This window comes from Thunnus albacares, chromosome 22 (genome assembly GCF_914725855.1).
Source record: "Thunnus albacares chromosome 22, fThuAlb1.1, whole genome shotgun sequence".
Classification (NCBI taxonomy): domain Eukaryota; kingdom Metazoa; phylum Chordata; class Actinopteri; order Scombriformes; family Scombridae; genus Thunnus; species Thunnus albacares.
The window spans coordinates 12204840-12224870 of record NC_058127.1 but is presented as its reverse complement, the minus strand read 5'-3'; the positions used below and the strand labels follow the sequence as shown (position 1 = coordinate 12224870).

Genomic DNA, 20031 nt, shown 5'->3' with positions numbered 1-20031 from the left:
GACACACTCTGAATGCAGCCTTCCAGCAGGCGTTTCCACAAGCGAAAGAAAGCTTCGGGAAGGTTATATTTAGCAGGATATAGAGATAGGACTGTTCGTGTCCATCGAGAATAAACAGAGAGGACAACTTGTTTTACAGGAATCTGGGGGAATGTCTTGAAAGTGCGAATCTTACAACTGAAGGTATTTCTGCTCAGTTTTTTTGTCATGAATTTGTATTCGTTCATAAAATAACTAGGCCTACTGATTTTCAGCAACTGAGTGTCAACTGCAAATACTTTGCAACGAGGTAAAAGAGGACTGATATCCAAAAGGAATCAAAATGAATACATTGGTGGAAAATGATCGACGGTTTCTTAACCATGGTTTTACCTCTCCAGGTAAGATATACAATATGTGTTGTTGCGTGTTTTATCATCCATAGTAATGGCATGAAGACCGTTCTGCAGTTCACATGTATTAATGTTCTCCCAGCGGCTGATATTAAGTACTATGGCTTGATGAACCAAGGAGCTACGTGTTACTTGAACAGTGTGCTGCAGGTGTTGTTCATGACCAAAGAGTTCAAAGAAGCTGTGGAAAGGTTTGTTACAAAACTTATATTTCAATATAATGTTGTCTTTATTTGAACTGAACTGAGGTTAGTGCTGTTCTGCACCACTCATGGTCTGTATTTACTTTCTGTAGGCACACCAGTGAAAATCCTGACACTGAGTGTTTTGAGCTTCATCTTAAAAACTTGTTTGCAGACTTAAAGAGATATAATCCAGTTTACACCTTTAACATCACAAAGAAGCTGGGCATCAAGAATGGTACAGTATATTCTTTACACCTTACATGACCAAAGTTACAGTTACTTTGGGTAATTACATGTAGTAGTACAGCCTAAAATAATATCTAGTGATTTAGATATCTGCATCTTGTGTGCAGAACACTTTAACAGTTATCAGTAAATTAAGTCTCATTAATAGACAGCATATCTGATATACGGTCAGTCCCGAATCCTAGAAAATCCAGAGTTAATACAGTAAATTGGCACATGGAACAACAAAGTCTTTGAATAGGCTACATGTCAGAGGACCAAAACTTATTTGGTGGAAATTTTCTCAGTTCAAATTTAGGTTACATGAAGTGTAATACCTTGTGATTTAGATCTGCATTGTATGCACAAAAAGTTTTAACATACAGTAAATTGTATGGTAAAAAGCATCTCTCACTGCAGTCAGCCCCCTTCCTTGTTGTATGTGCGCATGCTCACTTGCTCACACACAATCAAACAAACAAACACACACACAGGTGTTTACTAAACACTGCTAGGCTGAGTGAGCTGTGGCTGGGGAGCAACAGGCTTCGATTTTGTTGTGAGATGTGTGCTTATTACTACCTTTGGTGTACCAACATAAAAACAAAAGGGGTAACCTATGTTCTGTTATCACTCTGGAGCTTGTTGTCTGCTCCTTTGTTGAGGAAATAATGTTATTTAGCTGTGTGTGTTAGGGAGAGGGCGACTTGTGATTGCAGGGGAGTTTTGTTGTGAAATGTGTTGTGGTCAATTTAGGCAGCTAGCTGTCTCCTTAGCTGGAGAGCTAATATCTGCAGGGTGTTTCTACTCAGATAGCACCGTTTTTGTTGTGTTGTTATGCTGGTTGTTTGTTGATGTTTTCCAAAACTTGACTCTGGCTCAACTTTCTGGCCGCAGGCCGATGCAGCGCTGCTGCGGCCAAAACGCCTGCCGGCTAAACGTACTCCCCCATTCAAATTAATGAGAGGACTGGCGTTTTCACCGCACTGCCTGATTTAGTCTGAATATGGCCTTAGTGGAAGAGAAGCAAGGCACTTGGGAGCTTGCAAAAATATCACATCCACTGGGTTTTTGTGGAAAATCCGGCCTGGGTCCTCACATAAAAATCTGTCCACAGGCTGTTACAGGCAACTGAGGAAGTCGGGGAAGGTCTCATTTTTTTACGTTATATTACTACCTGTTCACTCATTGGCAATAAAAAACCATTAATATTATAATAATAATATAATAATTAATGTAAATTGCTTCATAATTTTACATATAGAACCTTTAAGCCAAATAGATTTTCTGGTGTTAGGAGATAGCCCCTGTAGTAGTACAGAGTTTGTGTTTTTATTTTTTCTTTAGTTATAAGGGATACCAAAAGTATCCAAAATGAAATACCAAATGATTTGTAATCTTTCTACCCTCAGTGTTTGAACAACGTGATGCTGCTGAATACTTTGAGAAGATATTAAGTCTGATGAGTTCTACGGCATCGCAGGTAAATACATCATTAATATCAACTCAAATAGACATGGCCTCAAGGAAAATTATCTGTAGCTGAAATTAAACATAACACTTTTATATCAATATCTGTTTGTTTTTTTTTAAATATCAATTTCAGTTTTTTTCTGTTTTCAGATTTTCCATGGAGAGTTGACACATACGATCAAATGCTCTGAATGTCGTACAGAGACAAACACTGATGGTCCATTTTGGCATCTTCCTCTTGCATTGGTTGATTCCTCCAGTGAAGACTATAGTGTGGTAAGGATCTGAAAACCTGCAAACTTTTAAACATTTTTCTTTTGTCAGGAGACATTTAGTAGACTAAATGCATCATTGGCAGACTAGATATTCAGTTTATCAAGTCAGCTGAGTGAAACATTTGTGATCTATCTATCTACTAAAGGAGGGAATCTCTGTATGTCTGTATGTCCTTCGTACATCTCTTGATGACACTTGGCTGGTGCATTGCTGGGGAACAAATGGATTACAATGTCGAATTTGGTGCAGTTTGGACACACGGCACGATTAATATTAATAAGCTTAAACTCTGAATAAACAAGCCATCAGCCGCTCTGCTCTGCAGCGACAGGGCAGGGCTTCTGGGGTCTGACTTACTGAGTGGGACAATGGCACGCACGCCTCTAAGTTAAAGTGCCCAAGAGAGAAGAACGAGCATACATAGGAGAAAAAAAACAGAGGCACAGGCAGTAAAACTAGCCAATAGGAACGCAGCCTGATTTTATTGGCATCAGAATCAACCAATGGAAGGCTGTAAACTGCTTCTACGGTTCAACCTCAATTTAGTCTCACTGGTGAAGTTTCTGTCTGGATTAAAACCATTTAATTTATTAAATCCGTATCGTTTCAATCGAGACATTTGTCAATTGACATATATATGTGGTTCTCAAGAAAAAATAAGCAATTGGCCTGTTCTGAACAGGCACATTTTCAACGGGCATTGTACTAGTATATAAAAAACTAGGAAATATTGTTATATATTATATGTTTTTGGGGTGTGTCACAGTCCATCTAAAAATCTCAGCTAGTTAAACTTAACATGGAGCTTAAGTCATCCACCAATGGACTTCATTATATAATGAAATTTGAACAGACAGTCTTACAGGTTTTGGAGACACCCACAAAGATACAACATGAGGTTTTTCAGTGCAGAGCTGATGAGATTTGAATATAATCAATGGTAAATGTCTTGTGTGAACATGGCACTGAATCATACAGGTGGGAGAAATTCTTTATTTAGATCCCCAATAGCCTCCTCAAAGTCGTTGCTAGTCTTCCTGGGGTCCACAGAGAAATGCTGCTGCACTGCCCTCTAATGCATGTGTCGAAATCTTTGAGCATGACAGCTGAATGCTCAGTGATGTCACAGCAGGTGGCTTAAAGGTTTTATATGTAGAATTATGAAACAATTTACATGTATTAATGGTTTTTTATTGTCAATTAGTGAACGGGTAGTAATATAACGTAAAAAAATGAGACCTTCTCTGACTTTCCTGGTTGCCTGTAACAGCCTATGGGCTGATTTCTATGTGAGGGACCCAGGCCAGATTTTCTGCAAAAATCCAATGGAAGTGATATTTTTGTATGCTCCTTAGTGCATTGCCTCTCTCCCACTAAGGCTGTATTCAGACCAAATCAGGCGGTACAGTGAAAACGCTGGTCCTCCCATTCATTTGAATAAGGTGTTGGTACTCAGTTAGGAGTAGGTTTGGTTATTAGCAATAATTAATCATTATCGAAAATAATGATCCCATGCTTTTCCGGTGGGTCTTTTCCAATGAGAGCCGAGAGTTGAGCAGAGCATAATGGGAGTTTAAGTCCGTTTTGGACTCCTTTTGTTTGACATGGCGCCTTTCTTTGCTATCAGGCTTTGTGACTGTGTGCAGTCCTGCCTTTGTCTCATGCACATGGAGGTAGTGTGTTTAGCCTGTGGGCATTTTGGCTGCAGCGGCGCCACACTGGCCTGTGGCCGGAAAGTTGAGCTAGAGTCAACTTTTGGAAAACATCAACAAACAACCAGCATAACGACACAACAAAACAACAAAATAAAACAACAGTGCTATCTGAGTAGGAACACCCTGCAGATATTAGCTCTCCAGTGAATGAGACAGCTAGCTGCCTCTGTCGACCTCAACACACTTCACAACAAAACACCCCCGCAATGACAAGTCGCCTACTCCTGAGCACAGATAAACAACATTATTTTCTCAATAAAGGAGCAGACAACAAGCTCTAGAGCGATAACAGAACATAGCTTACCCCTTTTGTTTTTTCTGTTGGTAGACCAAAGGTGGTAGTAAGAAAACATTTCATAACAAAAGAGCAGTGCGTTGCTCCCCGGCCAGAGCTCACTGAGCCTACTGGTATTTAGTGAACATGGTTGGTAAAAAGAAGTTGGAGTTTGCAGGTTGGGTCAAGTTCGGGTGGTTGATTAATGCATATTTTTGCAGGTTGGGCAGTGCGGATTGGCTCTCACCTGCCAGTGGCAATGGCACAGCAGGAGTCTCTGTTTGTGTGTTTTAACTGGCAGTGAGAGATGCTTTGCTGAAACATGGTGCAAAACACAACGCTAGAGATCTTTTATGTAATTATGAGAAGTGAAAGCCAAGAAAACTCAGACTGTTGTTGGGGATGGTGTTGAGTCGAGACTTCTTGCAATCAATAATGGGGTGCCACAGGGGTCTGGTCTAGGTCATTTACTATTTACATTATCTAAGCACTACTTTATCAATTTATATGCCGACGACAATTTTATATGGCCCTGGCTCTACTCCAACCTCCTAACTCATCTTTAGTCTGCCTCTGAGGCATGCCAGACATCCTTTTTTAATCGTCACTTTTAAATACATGTAAGACCAAGTACAGTGATGTTCAATATCTACCCCCAGAACACTACCTTTTTGTGAAGACTGTCTTTTAACTTTTATGTCAGTATTTGATTACAGAGTCATTCTATTCTGTCAAACTCCTAATGCATTATCAAAAGGTTGATTAAGCAGCTTAAGGTTAATTGTTTATTGAATTATAAACATTACCTGCATAGAAATGAAGAATTAACCTGTTAAATTAATTAAACTTAATTATACAAAAAAAATTGCAGGATCCCTGATGACAAATACAAAACAGGTAACAGTAGGAAATACCCCAAATAATAAACATAAACAATCTTTTAAATATCAATTGACCTCTGACACACTCATTAAAGCTGTTTAGGACATCTGTGCTGAGGCTAATTTCAAACGCAAATGACATCAGTGTATTTTTCAGGTGGATGGCATTGAGAAGTTTTTTAGCACCTCAGAGGTCAGCGGAGAAAACCAGATGTATTGTGAAAAGTGTGATGACAAAGCTGATGCTACTTTTGTGAGTATCTAATTTGTGTATATTAACTCTATAGTTGTGCAATGATAACATTAAGAGTTTATGATGTTTTAAGGGAATTATAACGACATAACAACTAATGTTGGGGACCGGTGTTTTTCTTTCAGAAATCTTTAATGACACATCATCCAGACGTTTTGATGCTGCAGTTGAAAAGGTTCGAGTTTGACTACCGTTACATGGTGTATGTTAAAATCAACCACTTTGTGAATATTCCCTTCACCTTGCAGATACCAGAGGTATGCTGAATATTTTACTATTTTATTTCAATTTAATTCCATTCAAAGGGCCTTATTAGCATGAAAGTTTCAAGAACAATGTTACCAAAACATCTAAGTACAATTTGTCCAAATATTTGGACAGTACACAATAACAGTAATATGAACATAAACACAACATTAAGATTGATATATATTAATCATATGTATATACAGTATATCCTATGCATGTATTTATGTGTGTGTGCGTGTGTGTGTACATTTAGAGAAGGATGAATGGGCATCACATTGCATTTCTTTTTACATTCTGATCCTAATGTCTAATTTTTTTCCACTGCTGATCAGAATCAGATATATGAACTATATGCAGTTGTAGATCATTTTGGAGATCTGAGAAGTGGACATTACACTGCAACAATCAAGTCTGATGATAATGACATATGGTATAAATTTGATGATGCCAGAGTGTCAAGGGTAAGAATGATAACTTCAACTAAAGTATTGTGGAAAATTGTTCCAAATTCACTTTATATGATAATTATTTAATCATCTAAATGCTTGGTTATTCTTTTCATCAATAGCTTGATTACCAGCCATTCCAGGTGGATAACGCTGAGAGGTAAGTGTCCATCTGTCTTTTCTTTCCCACCGTACAGTTTGCTGATATGAAAATAACTTTACTTTCTTTCTATATTTTTTCCTCTAGATCCCAGAGTGCTTATCTTCTTTTTTACAGGAAAAAGAAAAGTAAGAGGCATACATTTTCATTATACTTATAGTTATGTATGTGTGAATGACTGCATCAAATTGTTTGGTACTTGATTGATTTTATACTTACTTTCTAGCGGGTGCTGCAGATACTTGTACTCAAGACACCAGGGAGATGTCCACTTCTGAAGGCCTACCAATGGACATCAGTGATAACGTCAAGCAACTTCAAGATGCTGTAAAGATTAGAGAGAAACATGAGGGTGGGGAAAAAGTAGAAGTGAGTAATGACACTGCAGAGGCTGTTTCCATTGACAGATATGAAGAGAAAGAGAGAAGAGACATGGACAGTTTTGGGTCTAGACAAGTGAAAATGATGAGGGTTGAGGAGGAGGACATGGGAGGAAAGACAGGAGCTGATGACCAGGCAAAAAAGAGAAAAGTGTTCTCTGTAGAAACTCACACTGATCAGAATGTAGGGGATCAGAGCAATTACAATGGAGGACTAGATGATGTTACACAGAAAATATCACAGGAACACGTGGAAGGAGATGTCAGACAGAACATACCGTATATTAGTGATTTTAAACAGGATGTCAGTGGTGGGCATGGTTATTTTAACAAACAAGATGACATGAGCAATACACAGATGACAGAAGAGGATGGAAAGACTGGAGACAGTCAGTCAAAAAAAAGAAAATCCTCCATAAAATACCTCAACAAGAATGACAAGGAGTATGAAGACAATGTTCATATATGTCAAAACATATATGAAGATCAGGAGGGTAAACAGAAACAATATTATGACCTTGAACCTGTTGGTGTGGACACACAGGGAGAAGAGGAGAGGATGGAAATAAATGTTAAAGGTAACAAGGAAAGAAAAACTGGAGATGATGAATCAGCATCAGGGAGTGTGACGCTATTATATGTGCTAAGATCAGAGGATTTTAACAATAGAAGAGATAGTGATGGTAAACAGAACATGCCAAAAGATAATCAGGGAATCAGTAACACTTTTTGTAAAAGACATCAGCAACAGAGAGAACAAAAGAGAGGAGATAATGAACAAAGGGTAGGGCCATCACAGAAACAACAGCACTTCAGTCAGGGTGTAGAGTATCCAAACAATGTAAAGCAGGAAATCAGTGTTACAACACATAAAGATGTTGGTATGGAGAAACAAGCCAAAGAGCAGAATGAAAATATTCAAAACAGGGAGGACTCTTCTTCTCGACAAGCGGGATTGGCAGGAAGGGGAAGACTGACAGAGAACCAGAGAGTTGGCAGTGACGAAAAGGCAAGACACGTGAATTCTCAGCCAAATGCAAGATCTGGATTAAAGGAAGATACGATGGACGTTAAAGATGGTACAAAGCAGAAAAAAATATATTATGTCAAGATAATTGAGGAACAATATTAAAAAAAACTGATAGTGGTATTAAAATAAGCAGTGTTACGAAGAACATAAGAATAACTGTGATGGAAACCCCAAGAAGCAGCAGTAGAGTCATGTAAGATGTAAGATTTATTAAAATAAATGCTTAAAGAAAATCTAATCCAAAAACAGAGCCACAGGACAATCTGTCAATGAGTGTGTGCAATTTGAACCTGAATGAGTCAAAGAAACACTACCAAAAGACTTATTGGAAGTGTAGAAGAAGGAGATGAGACAAACTTGCAACTGATTCAAATGCCAAAATATTGTGAGTTGTGCCTGACACACAAGCTGCTGAAATAAAACATAAAAGTAAGAAAAAAGATGTGGATGGGAAAAAAGAAGAAAAAAAGGGGCAAAACAAAACTACTTTTTGTTTTTGTGCAGGCCAGATCTCAGAGTCGGAATAAAAATGAAATACAAACTTTGTCCATGATAACACAGATATTTTAGCAGTGATTCACAAGATTCTTATCTTTTTTAGTTTAAATGATGATCTCTATAATTGGTACTGTCTGTTTATTGGTCCAGCAATGAAAAATCTTAACATGTATTGGATGGATTGGAATTTTGTTCATTTATTACCCCAGAGGATGAATCTTCCTGACTTTGGTGATCCCCTGAGTTTTCCTCAAGTGCCACCACAAGGGTAACATTTTTGGCTTTTAGTGAAAAGTTTCAACAAGTATCGGATTGATTGTGAGATAATTTGGCATGTTCCTCCTGTGTTTACTGCTGTGTGAGTATGTAAATGTAATGCTATGTTAATGTGAGCATAAGACGCTGAACTAAGAGGTGAACATGGTAAACATACCTGCTAAATATCAATATGTAAGGACCCATGCAAGCATTGTCATTGTGAACATGTAAGCATGCTAATTTTAGCATTTAGCTCAAAACACAGCTGTGACTAAGTACAACCTCACAGAGCTGTTAGCATAGCTGTAGACTCTCATCCTGTTGATTGATAAGCTACTTGGTAATTTACACTTTGTCAGCAGAACTATGATATATTTTTCCTTTGCTTTTTGCTTTTTTCCTTTGTTTTTGGTTAGTGCAGTTTGAGGGTTTCTTTTGATTTTTATTCTGGTTCAGTCCATGCAGCAGATCATCTTGTTTGTTTGGATTGTTTTGTGTGTGCAACAAATGTAAAAATGTTTAACGTCAAAAATGTCAAGGTATGAAGCAATAAGTTTTTTGTGTGTGTAAAATTCATTTCACATGTACTTGCTGAGTGATCATACTTTTTTTTGTCTTTTGTTGATCCTTTGAAGTTTTAAAAAAAAATTTACAGTCAAATGTATCGACCTATAGGCTAACATTTTATTTTCATGTTGAATTGCTCAAAGATACATGAATAGACGTCACAGAACATAACGTATTATATGATCTATGACAAGAGATTGTTTGACGGAAATTAAATATTACATGTAAACCTATATATATATATAACCTATATATGTAAATATTTTATTTCCATTATGTGTTGTCTTATTTTAGTGTTATGTATTGTACTAAAATGAGAATTACTGAAAGAATCAAGCACTAGGCCTCCGCTCTGTCCTAAATGAAGTCATCATAAATCTAATAGACTGTGTTGTGTCACTGTGTTCTGAGATAAGAGTTTCACATTCATTTATTTAAACTTACAGTCATTTACAGGAATCCACATGAGTTCTGGACAGTCAGATGTGTTTTTCTCTTCTGTATCTCCTCTAATTGAATGTGTAAAGGTGCTGAAGCTAGACTATAATTGATTATACATAATATAGTAAAGACAATTTATTTCAAAATTTAATAACTTCATATTTTTAGAGTGAACTAAATGAAGAAAAGAAATAGTCAAAAGTCCAACTCTAATTAGTTTTACTCCTAATCTGTCCTCACATGACAACCTCACAAAGCCAGTCTGTATAACTGATTATAAGTAATATATTAAGATCATTTATTTCAAGATCCAATAGCTTCATATTTTCCAGTGAACTAAATGATGAATAGAAATAGTCAAAATTCCAAATCGTATTAGTTTCACTCCTAATCTGTCCACACATGACGACTAAAAAATCAAACAAATAAACAAAAACAACAACAACAACAACAACAACAAAAACAGTACTAGGCTGCATGAGCAAAGCAAATCTTTCCAAGAGTGGTAAATTCTGGTTTAGTACCCCCTGCCCTCACATTTAGGGTCTGACATAAAAGGTTTAAAACACCTTATATTAACAACAATGGATGGGCTTGTTGCTAAAACAGCTTTGACTCACTAAAGAATATAAAACAGAGGCTTTCTGTTGATTCATCTGTAAATACCAGCTGAGGGTATGCTAATATCTCCTCCTTCTATCCAGCATTTGGATTTCTCTTGTAATCCAGTGTATCAGTTTCTAGAAAATGTGTTGTAGTTGACGACCTATAGGCCTATATGAACTTCAAATGAAAGCTGTCAAAATGAATCTCTGGGAAAATGGCTGGCATTTTTACCTCTCAAGGTAAGATAAGTGTTATATAATATCATACATATAAACATAATACATATACATATAAACATGCATTATTAAAAATCTCATCCCAGCAGACAAGTACCATAGTTTGATAAACCAGGGAGCAACAGATTATTTGAACAGTGTGCTGCAGATGCTGTTCATGACCAAATACTTCAGAGAGGCTGTGGAAAGGTTTGTTAAGTCCAGCTTTGTGCCACAATGTTTGCATTTTTAAATGTACCTCTGTGTCACTTTATGGGATAAAAAAATGATGTTTTTGGTTTTGGATGACTAATCGTTGATGGTTTCATTTCTCTCTCTGTTTGTGTGTGTGTGTGTGTGTGTGTGTGTGTGTGTCTGTGTACAGGAGAGAGTTTGGAGACTGCTCTGCTCTCATTTTATTGCTACATTCCGGTGAAAATTTCATGTTTTTTGTTAAATAAAAAGGTAAAAGTCCTCTCTAATGCTTCATCTTTGCTTAAATATGCAGATATTAGGAGGCCTACACTACGCAAAGAAAGTCTCATTGCTATTTTCTGACAAATGAAGCACAGTAAGCTGTAATTTAGAGCATCAGGCTCTTTGATTGTTGTACAGTGTTCACCATGGCTCGCTGAAAGGGTTTTAGTGACCTACAACAATTCCTAAAACTTTCAAATCTCTTTTTAATTTGTATCACATTATAGAAAGTTTGATAATTAAATTTTACATCAGCAGTATACAAATCTTGTGTCATACAAAACTCCTATTTTGGTTGCTGAACTACAACAGAGAAACTTAGGATTTACTTTTGAATAGATCAGTATAGAGCTTTTTGTGCTACACAACACATGTAGATCTATTAGGCTCTGTGTTTCTTTGGCTCTATTACCTAAACCCTTCATCATCATGCTACAGGGAGACTCCACCCTGCTGTTTGAATATGGACCTCCCCTCCCCCACCCACCCCCGACATGCTTCTACTTTTATTACTCATATGTTAGATAAATAATTAGTTAATTAGCAATACAATATCTCCATCTTCTCTCTGGCTTATTTGGGACAAATTTATATTTATAAAATTTCACTTGACATTTGTTTGCCTTTAGGGTTTCTGTGATATACAATATCAATCAATAATCAATCAATCAACAATCAGTACAGAAACTTGAATAAAATATGACTTTTCTGGTTTGATTTTCTAATCCAGGTCTAAATTACTATTTTTATGTGAAACAGAAATTATTTAGTTAAACAAATAGCATGTTTGTATCTTAACTTTTATTTAACAAGAAAAAGAGTTAAATTCTACAAGGATAACATTGTCTGCTGTGGGCCTGACAGTTGTCCCACAGTGAGGACAAAGGAACAAAGTAGTATAGTGATAAAATAAGACAAAAAATATACAAACATTGGGTAACATTGTGGAGATTACAAGGGCTAAATTACAATTAGCTTACATTAAAGAAGCAACACACAAAGAAAGGATAACAAATAACAAAATGTGGTGATGGATATGAAAGGATAAGTATATGTATGTTCCAGCTAAGTTTCAAATTTCTGAATTGATAAATGCTTCACATTTCAGAGACTAGTTATGATGATTACATTTAGTTGCCAATTTCTCACCAACAAAACACAAAGATGATTATATTTGCCAGAACGGTGCCTCTATGACAGATATCAACAGAAACCAAAGCACATATGGTCTGGTGTTGTTTACATTATTTCTGCTGCCATACAGGTATAGAGGTCTGTCTAGGTGCTACACCGCTAGAACAGAGTGCGTAATAGTCGGACAGCTTTTCCTTCTTGCAATCTTCAGTTAGCTTCAGACAAACAAAGCAGAACTCCTTCTCACACCGGAGACAGACTGTGTTTTTGCATTTTGTTTTGTCATGCTGCACCAGTGCACCACAGGTGGGACAGGCACGGATGGAGGGACAGCCAGAGACCACCACTCTGTCAAAGACAATGTCTGGACAGGTTCTCAGTGTTTCTAGTAGACTGTTGCAGCAGCCATCATTTTCACAGCGGTCTGATCTTGGAGATGGACCTTTCCATTCACTTAAACACTGCCAGCAGAATTCATAGGGCTTTTGTTTATTAGCAGTGCAAAATGTGCAGCGGACACTCAGATTAGATTCATCCTTTCTCACCACAGAAGATTTGCATCCAGGACACTGTGATATTGTAGGTGGTGAAAGAAGAGGGAAAATAGAGAAGGATATTATTATATTTCACCATTTTATTAGCATGAAGAACACATTTAAATAGCACATTTTGTTTTCAAGTACAGCTATTAAATATTGTGGTTTCAATGAGACACTTACTAATTTGGCATGAAAGTTGTCCCTGATGGCATTGACAGCCATGGTCTTTTCAAAGTACTCCATTTCTTCAGGGGTCAGAAGGGCCATTTTACGAACCTCCACGTAAGACCACTCTTGACTACAATGGCCACACACAAATCTGCTTTTACCCTTTATTGAAAAATTGAAAAGTAAATTAATTCATTAGAATCGCAGGTAGAAACAAGCCACTAACACTATGCAAAATCTTAAGACTGCCATTCTCTACGGCTGCTATGAGTCAACAATGTCAGTGTCAAGAATCTGCATCCTGGAAATTTGAATGACTTTGAATTCACTTGGAGTCTTGATTTTTGGTCAAGGTCAAACTTTGACTACAAGTGTCATATTGTGAAGGGTTACTGTGTAAATAGCATTTAAACATTTGTTAATTAATTCCCTCTATCACCTAATGAAACATAATATCCTATTCTTGGTATTTCTAGGGTTGTATCAAATATATGATTATTTCATAACTTGCTGTAATCAATTTCTATGTCAAATCAATTGTTGGTCAATATTGTGATTGATGACCAAGTATTAATGGATTTTAACTTTGATTTGTTATAGTAGGAAAAACACAGGTGTTACTAATACTCTGTCTAAGTTACCCAGTGAACCAGCATCCTCAGTATCAGTGGTGGAAAGTAATTAAATACATTTATTAAAGAACTGTACTTAACTATAATTTTGTGGAACTCGTACTATTGTTGAGTATTTTTGCTACTTTAAAGGCTACTTCTATTTAAATATTTTAGAGGCAATTTGTGTACTTCAGGTAAAAGCAACTTAAAATGGTGCAAAACCCATGAAAACCACCCCTTAATTTATACCTTTAAATGCCTTAATTTTCTAATTAAGGGGGAAACTCAGGGGTAGTTTTCCAGGGTTTTGGTCCATTTTAAGGGGTACAAAACCCTTGATTGAAAATTTATTTTTCAAACACCTTACTTTAATTTATTTCAATCGAATAATTTATACATGAATTATCCCCTTAAATACTCATCAATAAATACCTTAATTCCATCATCATTAATGGGTAAATTAATTGAATAGGGCTATTTTCAGGCTTTATAGCCTACAGTAATAGATCAGTGACAGGATGCTTTTTCTGTGGACGTGTACTTTTACGTTTGATACTACTTTTTGTCTACATTTTGCTGCTAAGTACCCGTACTACTTTTAGTGTAGGGTGTTTTCTTTAAAAGTTGGAGCATATTAGCCTTCTTAAAGGTAGTACTTCCTCAACTGCACAATAACAGCAGCTCAAGCAGCTAAAAGGAATTCATCCTCATTACACCTGAGGTTTTGCTACGGCGACATTTCAAAATGTCTTCCGTGAAGTATTTTTGAAATGCAGGTCATAACATCCTACCTCGTCTAATAATCTGCGACACCAGTTGGTGAGAGACGTCGGAGTTACAGCATGACCACAGGACATCTGCGCTCTTCTAGACTTGAAGCCTTCACACAGAACTGAGAAAAACACACGAAAGCGTTATTAAAAGCTTGAGCATTAGGCTTATGTTTATCTTAGCTCAAAATACTTTAAAATTCGTATACTTTTCATGCTTAGGCAAATTTAAAATTGACCGAGGACATATTCGGCTACTTACAATCTAAATCATCATCTCTATCGACAAATTTAAGACTGGTGTCGCGAGGGTCATAACACTTCTCCATTTTACGCTGCTGTCTGCTGTAAATAACGACAAACAGCAGTGGTAGGCGAGTCTCTATGCTACAAGACAAGACGTTTTCGGTTTCATTTCTGATTAGGTTTCACATTGATAAGTAACGTGATTTTCATAGAAAGTACCCAGGTCTACGAAGCATGGACAAAATAACAGGAACTTATCTCGAGAAATAACATTAACTAACACAGTTTCACTGTTATGATATTCTTGTCAATCTTTGCAGCCTTGAATGTGCCATGTACGAGGACCCGATATACATAATAGGCCTATGATCACCAGCCATCAAAACAGTTTTCTTCAAACCACATTATGAGTTACATTCATTATATTATTTGTAACGACATAAAGTCAAAAAAGCTAAATGCAAAAAAGTGAAGTAGGTCTATGAGTTACAGATAAGTACAGACAGCTACAATATATTCTGCTTAAATACATTGATGATCATGATTAATAGAAATATCGTTAAAAAAAAAAAATAGGCGTGCCCTCTGTGACGAAGGTAGCATCCCGTTTATAGAGAACAACACAGTCAACCTGCATTCCTGTTAAACCCGGTGAGCCTCACACACGAATATAGTGAATGAAATGGGTAAAATCTACCAGGTCAAGGTGTTCGGGATTACAGGTGAGATGAAAATGATCGACCTGTGCACCACAGAGGAGGAGATGAAGAGCATGACTGTGCTGATGCTGAAGAAGAAAATATCGGATAAGTTTCCTTGGGGAGAAGGTAATAGCTATACTTAAAAACGATGAATAGAAAATTACAGTGCCATGAGTGAGCTTAGCCATCTGACACACTTAAGCTAGAAAATTGAAGTATTTACTTCATACATGTCGAATGTTTTCAAATGCAATTCATTGTTGTATATTTTGAAATACAAACGTAGCTTTGAACTATTTCATAACTCACTGCCACCTGCGATATTCACTGTGTTTCCAATAGCAATAATAACATTTAATGCAGCTGAGTATTAAATCAACTTGCGATTAAATTTGAACTTTCAATGATGAATTTATTTTGTGTGTGTGTGTGTGTGTGTGTGTGTGTGTGTGTGTGTGTGTGTGTGTGTGTAGATATACGGCTGATCTTCACAAACAAGGAGCTGGAAGGAGACGCCACCCTGCTGTCTGGATATGGAATCCAACACATGTCAGTTATCCAGTTGGTGGCGAGACTTCCTGGAGGACTGACAGCTCTGACAGCTTAGAGAGAGGCAGAGACCATCATCATCATCATCATCATCATCGTCATCGTCATCGTCATCGTCATCATCATCATCTCCTCGTGCTTCTGCTGCTTTATGTCATATCTTCAAAAGACCCTTGATGCTAATAGATTCCAAGGCTTTACTGCCCAGACTTTTATTACAATATGTACATCTTGTTGACAGATTTTTGAAAAATAAATTGTTGTAATAGAAAAAATAAACAGCTTCTCTCTGATTCTCTATGTAAAGCAGACATCGTCTCCTCATCGCAGACATAGAAGGTCTAGCCAATGACCCAAAGCACATAACCTTTCTCTGGTTGATGTATAAAAAACTGTGGGCCCTGAAGCAGGTCCCCAACAACATGAGGACTGAAATAATGTTTTAAATGAATGATTAATTAAACTGTTAAAACAATAGCATACATTTTCCATTTATTCTAGAAAAATTAAACAATTACATTTTGCAACTACATTTTTTGCTATGATGGGTTATCTATTACAAAATGACATTCATCAAATTTCGTTTGACACTTGGGGATCTATGATATATGATATATCCTAATCTGAAACGTGCAAGCCATCAAAAATTTGGATCCATCTTACGCCGCTGTCTTCTGTGAAATGACATGCTATGCAAGATAAAACTTTTCTGGTTTCATTTCTGATTAGGTTTCACATTTGTTTTCCCGTCAACTGAAACGTTAAGAAGCCAGTGTGACCTTTGCCCATGCGCGTGAGAAATATAGACTGTGGAAAGTACCCAGGTCTTCAGAGGATGGACAAAACAACAGGAACATAACACGAGAATGGCACAGTTACACATCAGGCAAGCCTTCTAAAAATGAAGACAAAAGAACAGCTGATCAGTCCGTTCAATCTACTCTGAGTATGTTCACCCTGGCTGCAGTCGAAAAGTCCCTCCTATCGTCTTTTCCTAACCATTTTTCTTTGACCTCGATGGAAAACGTCATGAGGTCAAGGAAAGATGTGAAGGAGAACTCATAAGGACTTAGGAAAGGACAATCGTCGTGCTGAGAGAATCTGACTGCATTTACACTCGAATACGTAATTATGAGACGGCGGATGTTATTGACGTGGGTCTGCCGTGGTGAAACTACAATGCTCTGAAGATAGACTACAAAAAGCGCATCTTTCATGCAAGCTACATAAACGTGGACAACACGCTGAAAAGTAACTTCATTACAATGGTCAGAATTTAATTTTTAAAAAAGGAATACAGGCTACCAGCCACAAAACTGAAACGAAATTGTCACATTGAGAATGCTTAGTCACACTCACCCTCCTGAATCCCAATTATAGTATGAAAAGTAATGTGAAATGTATCAAAGATAGGCAGAACATGTTAGACCTACAAATCTACTACTGTACACATCACTCATTCTTAAGTTTCAAACATGTTGAATTAAAAGCATCATCTGACTAAATAAATCTCATATCCCTTTTTCTTGAAAGACAGACTACTGTGTTATGGTTAATATGCCGATTATAATCTGTTAATAGCCTATAATGCATATAATAGTTTAAGAACCACCACATACAAACCCAAACACCTTGAAATGTTGACTTGTTTGTGCTTTAAAGTTGTTACGGTTGATACAAGCTGTGCGTCCGTGTACCCTCCGTCCAAAGCTGTGTTCAACTTGTATGATAACAGGATAAACAAATATACAACGCATTATTTTGTTGCCGTTTTTCGTGTAAAGTAAAACGGCGTGTCTGGAGATTTAAATAATACAAGTTACGCTGCTGTGCCTCGTGCGTAAATGTGCACAGCGTCTCTCTTAATGGGGGTGATCCCTGCAAGTATTTAATAAACTCAAGTAGATATCTTTCAACGTTACAGTCGAAATTCCTTCTTTTTGTTATAATACTTCTACTGCAGCTCGACATGGAAACACTGTACAGGGAAAGAAAAAGTGGAAAGCAGCGAAACATCATTGATTATTCAAATCTCCAGATACGCCGGCAGGACCGGTTAGGATCTAATATAAATTAAAAGTTAATAGACAGTGTTTCCTGGTTGAGCTACAGAGGAAGGATTATTAAATACCTGCAGTGATCACCCCCCTGCAGCAGAAACGATAAGTGCTTTTCCCCATTAAGACAGACGCTGTGCGCATTTACGCACGAGGCACAGCAGCGTAACTTCATTGATCATTATCTATCTATCTATCTATCTATCTATCTATCTATCTATCTATCTATCTATCTATCTATCTATCTATCTATCTATCTTATAGCATGCATGGTCAGCGACAGTGTTTTTGTAGAGATTCAGTAGGGGCAGATAATACAGATATAACAATAAAAGTGAAAAACAAGTTGTTTTCTGGTTTTGGTTAAATATCTATTCCAATTGCAGACGAAAACGGGAAAAGCACGTGAATTTCTTTTTAAAAAAATTTATTCATACGAGAAACGTAAAACGCATTGTACATTTGTTCATCATGTTATCAAACAAGCTGAACTCTTTCATTAAAGATTCTCCAGGTCTTTCTCTGGCCTTGTTGTGAGCACAATCGATCCATTGAGAAGGGGAACCCCTTGCTTGGTACTTGTCTTTAAGAATAGAGGAGCAAACTCTTTGCAGTCTGTAGAATTAGCTTAGAGGAAGACCTTCTCTCAGGAGTTTTGGATGAAAACTAAAGTGTTCCTGTCAAATTTGATGATGTTTAGGTGCATCTTCATTGGAAACTATAGGCCCTGAAATATCTATAGCAGGTCCCCAACAATATGAGGACTAGACATTATCTCATATGTTAGATAAATAATTAGTTAATTAGCAATACAATATCTCCATCTTCTCTCTGGCTTATTTGGGACAAATTTATATTTATAAAATTTCACTTGACATTTGTTTGCCTTTAGGGTTTCTGTGATATACAATATCAATCAATAATAATCAATCAATCAACAATCAGTACAGAAACTTTGACTTTTATGGTTTGATTTTCTAATCCAGGTCTAAATTACTATTTTTATGTGAAACAGAAATTATTTAGTTAAACAAATAGCATGTTTGTATCTTAACTTTTATTTAACAAGAAAAACAGTTAAATTCTACAAGGATAACATTGTCTGCTGTGGGCCTGACAGTTGTCCCACAGTGAGGACAATGGAACAAAGTAGTATAGTGATAAAATAAGACAAAAAATATACAAACATTGGGTAACATTGTGGAGATTACAAGGGCTAAATTACAATTAGCTTACATTAAAGAAGCAACACACAAAGAAAGGATAACAAATAACAAAAGGTGGTGGTGGATATGAAAGGATAAGTATATGTATGTTCCAGCTAAGTTTCAAATTTCTGAATTGATAAATGCTTCACATTTCAGAGACTAGTTATGATGATTACATTTAGTTGCCAATTTCTCACCAACAAAACACAAAGATGATTATATTTGCCAGAACGGTGCCTCTATGACAGATATCAACAGAAACCAAAGCACATATGGTCTGGTGTTGTTTACATTATTTCTGCTGCCATACAGGTATAGAGGTCTGTCTAGGTGCTACACCGCTAGAACAGAGTGCGTAATACGCTGTGTTTCCCATCATGCACTCTTTAGTTAGCTTCAGACAAACAAAGCAGAACTCCTTCTTGCACTGGAGACAGACTGTGTTTTTGCATTTTGTTTTGTCATGCTGCACCAGTGCACCACAGGTGGGACAGGCACGGATGGAGGGACAGCCAGAGACCACCACTCTGTCAAAGACAATGTCTGGACAGGTTCTCAGTGTTTCTAGTAGACTGTTGCAGCAGCCATCATTTTCACAGCGGTCTGATCTTGGAGATGGACCTTTCCATTCACTTAAACACTGCCAGCAGAATTCATAGGGCTTTTGTTTATTAGCAGTGCAAAATGTGCAACGGACACTCAGATTAGATTCATCCTTTCTCACCACAGAAGATTTGCATCCAGGACACTGTGATATTGTAGGTGGTGAAAGAAGAGGGAAAATAGAGAAGGATATTATTATATTTCACCATTTTATTAGCATGAAGAACACATTTAAATAGCACATTTTGTTTTCAAGTACAGCTATTAAATATTGTGGTTTCAATGAGACACTTACTAATTTGGCATGAAAGTTGTCCTTGATGGCATTGACAGCCATGGTCTTTTCAAAGTACTCCATTTCTTCAGGGGTCAGAAGGGCCATTTTACGAACCTCCACGTAAGACCACTCTTGACGACAACAGCCACACACAAATCTGCTTT

At 37.0% G+C, this 20031-nt stretch overlaps 2 protein-coding genes and 1 long non-coding RNA gene across 3 annotated transcripts; 1 reads left to right on the top strand and 2 right to left on the bottom strand.

The window, feature by feature from the left end:
- Positions 1-41: 41 nt before the first annotated feature.
- On the top strand, positions 42-6533 carry si:ch211-212k18.13 (ubiquitin carboxyl-terminal hydrolase 47). Its single transcript, XM_044342528.1, has 10 exons — positions 42-183; positions 255-380; positions 475-583; positions 688-812; positions 2215-2285; positions 2426-2551; positions 5579-5674; positions 5800-5931; positions 6256-6384; positions 6492-6533. Exons 2-10 carry the CDS (start codon positions 323-325, stop codon positions 6531-6533), a joined length of 888 nt encoding a protein of 295 aa, XP_044198463.1. The 5' UTR covers positions 42-183; positions 255-322.
- A 5260-nt stretch (positions 6534-11793) lies between these two features.
- LOC122974491 (uncharacterized protein DDB_G0292642-like) lies at positions 11794-12971 on the bottom strand (the record flags this gene model as incomplete). The annotated part of the gene is made up of 2 exons (XM_044342527.1): positions 11794-12704; positions 12855-12971. Coding segments are annotated over 2 exons (576 nt in total), but the record flags the coding sequence as incomplete, so codon positions are not given.
- A 9-nt stretch (positions 12972-12980) lies between these two features.
- LOC122973519 lies at positions 12981-14714 on the bottom strand. Its single transcript, XR_006400056.1, has 3 exons — positions 14489-14714; positions 14248-14348; positions 12981-13004 (listed from the first exon to the last, which is right to left on the bottom strand). It is a non-coding gene; the product is annotated as an uncharacterized LOC122973519 (long non-coding RNA).
- Positions 14715-20031: the final 5317 nt, after the last annotated feature.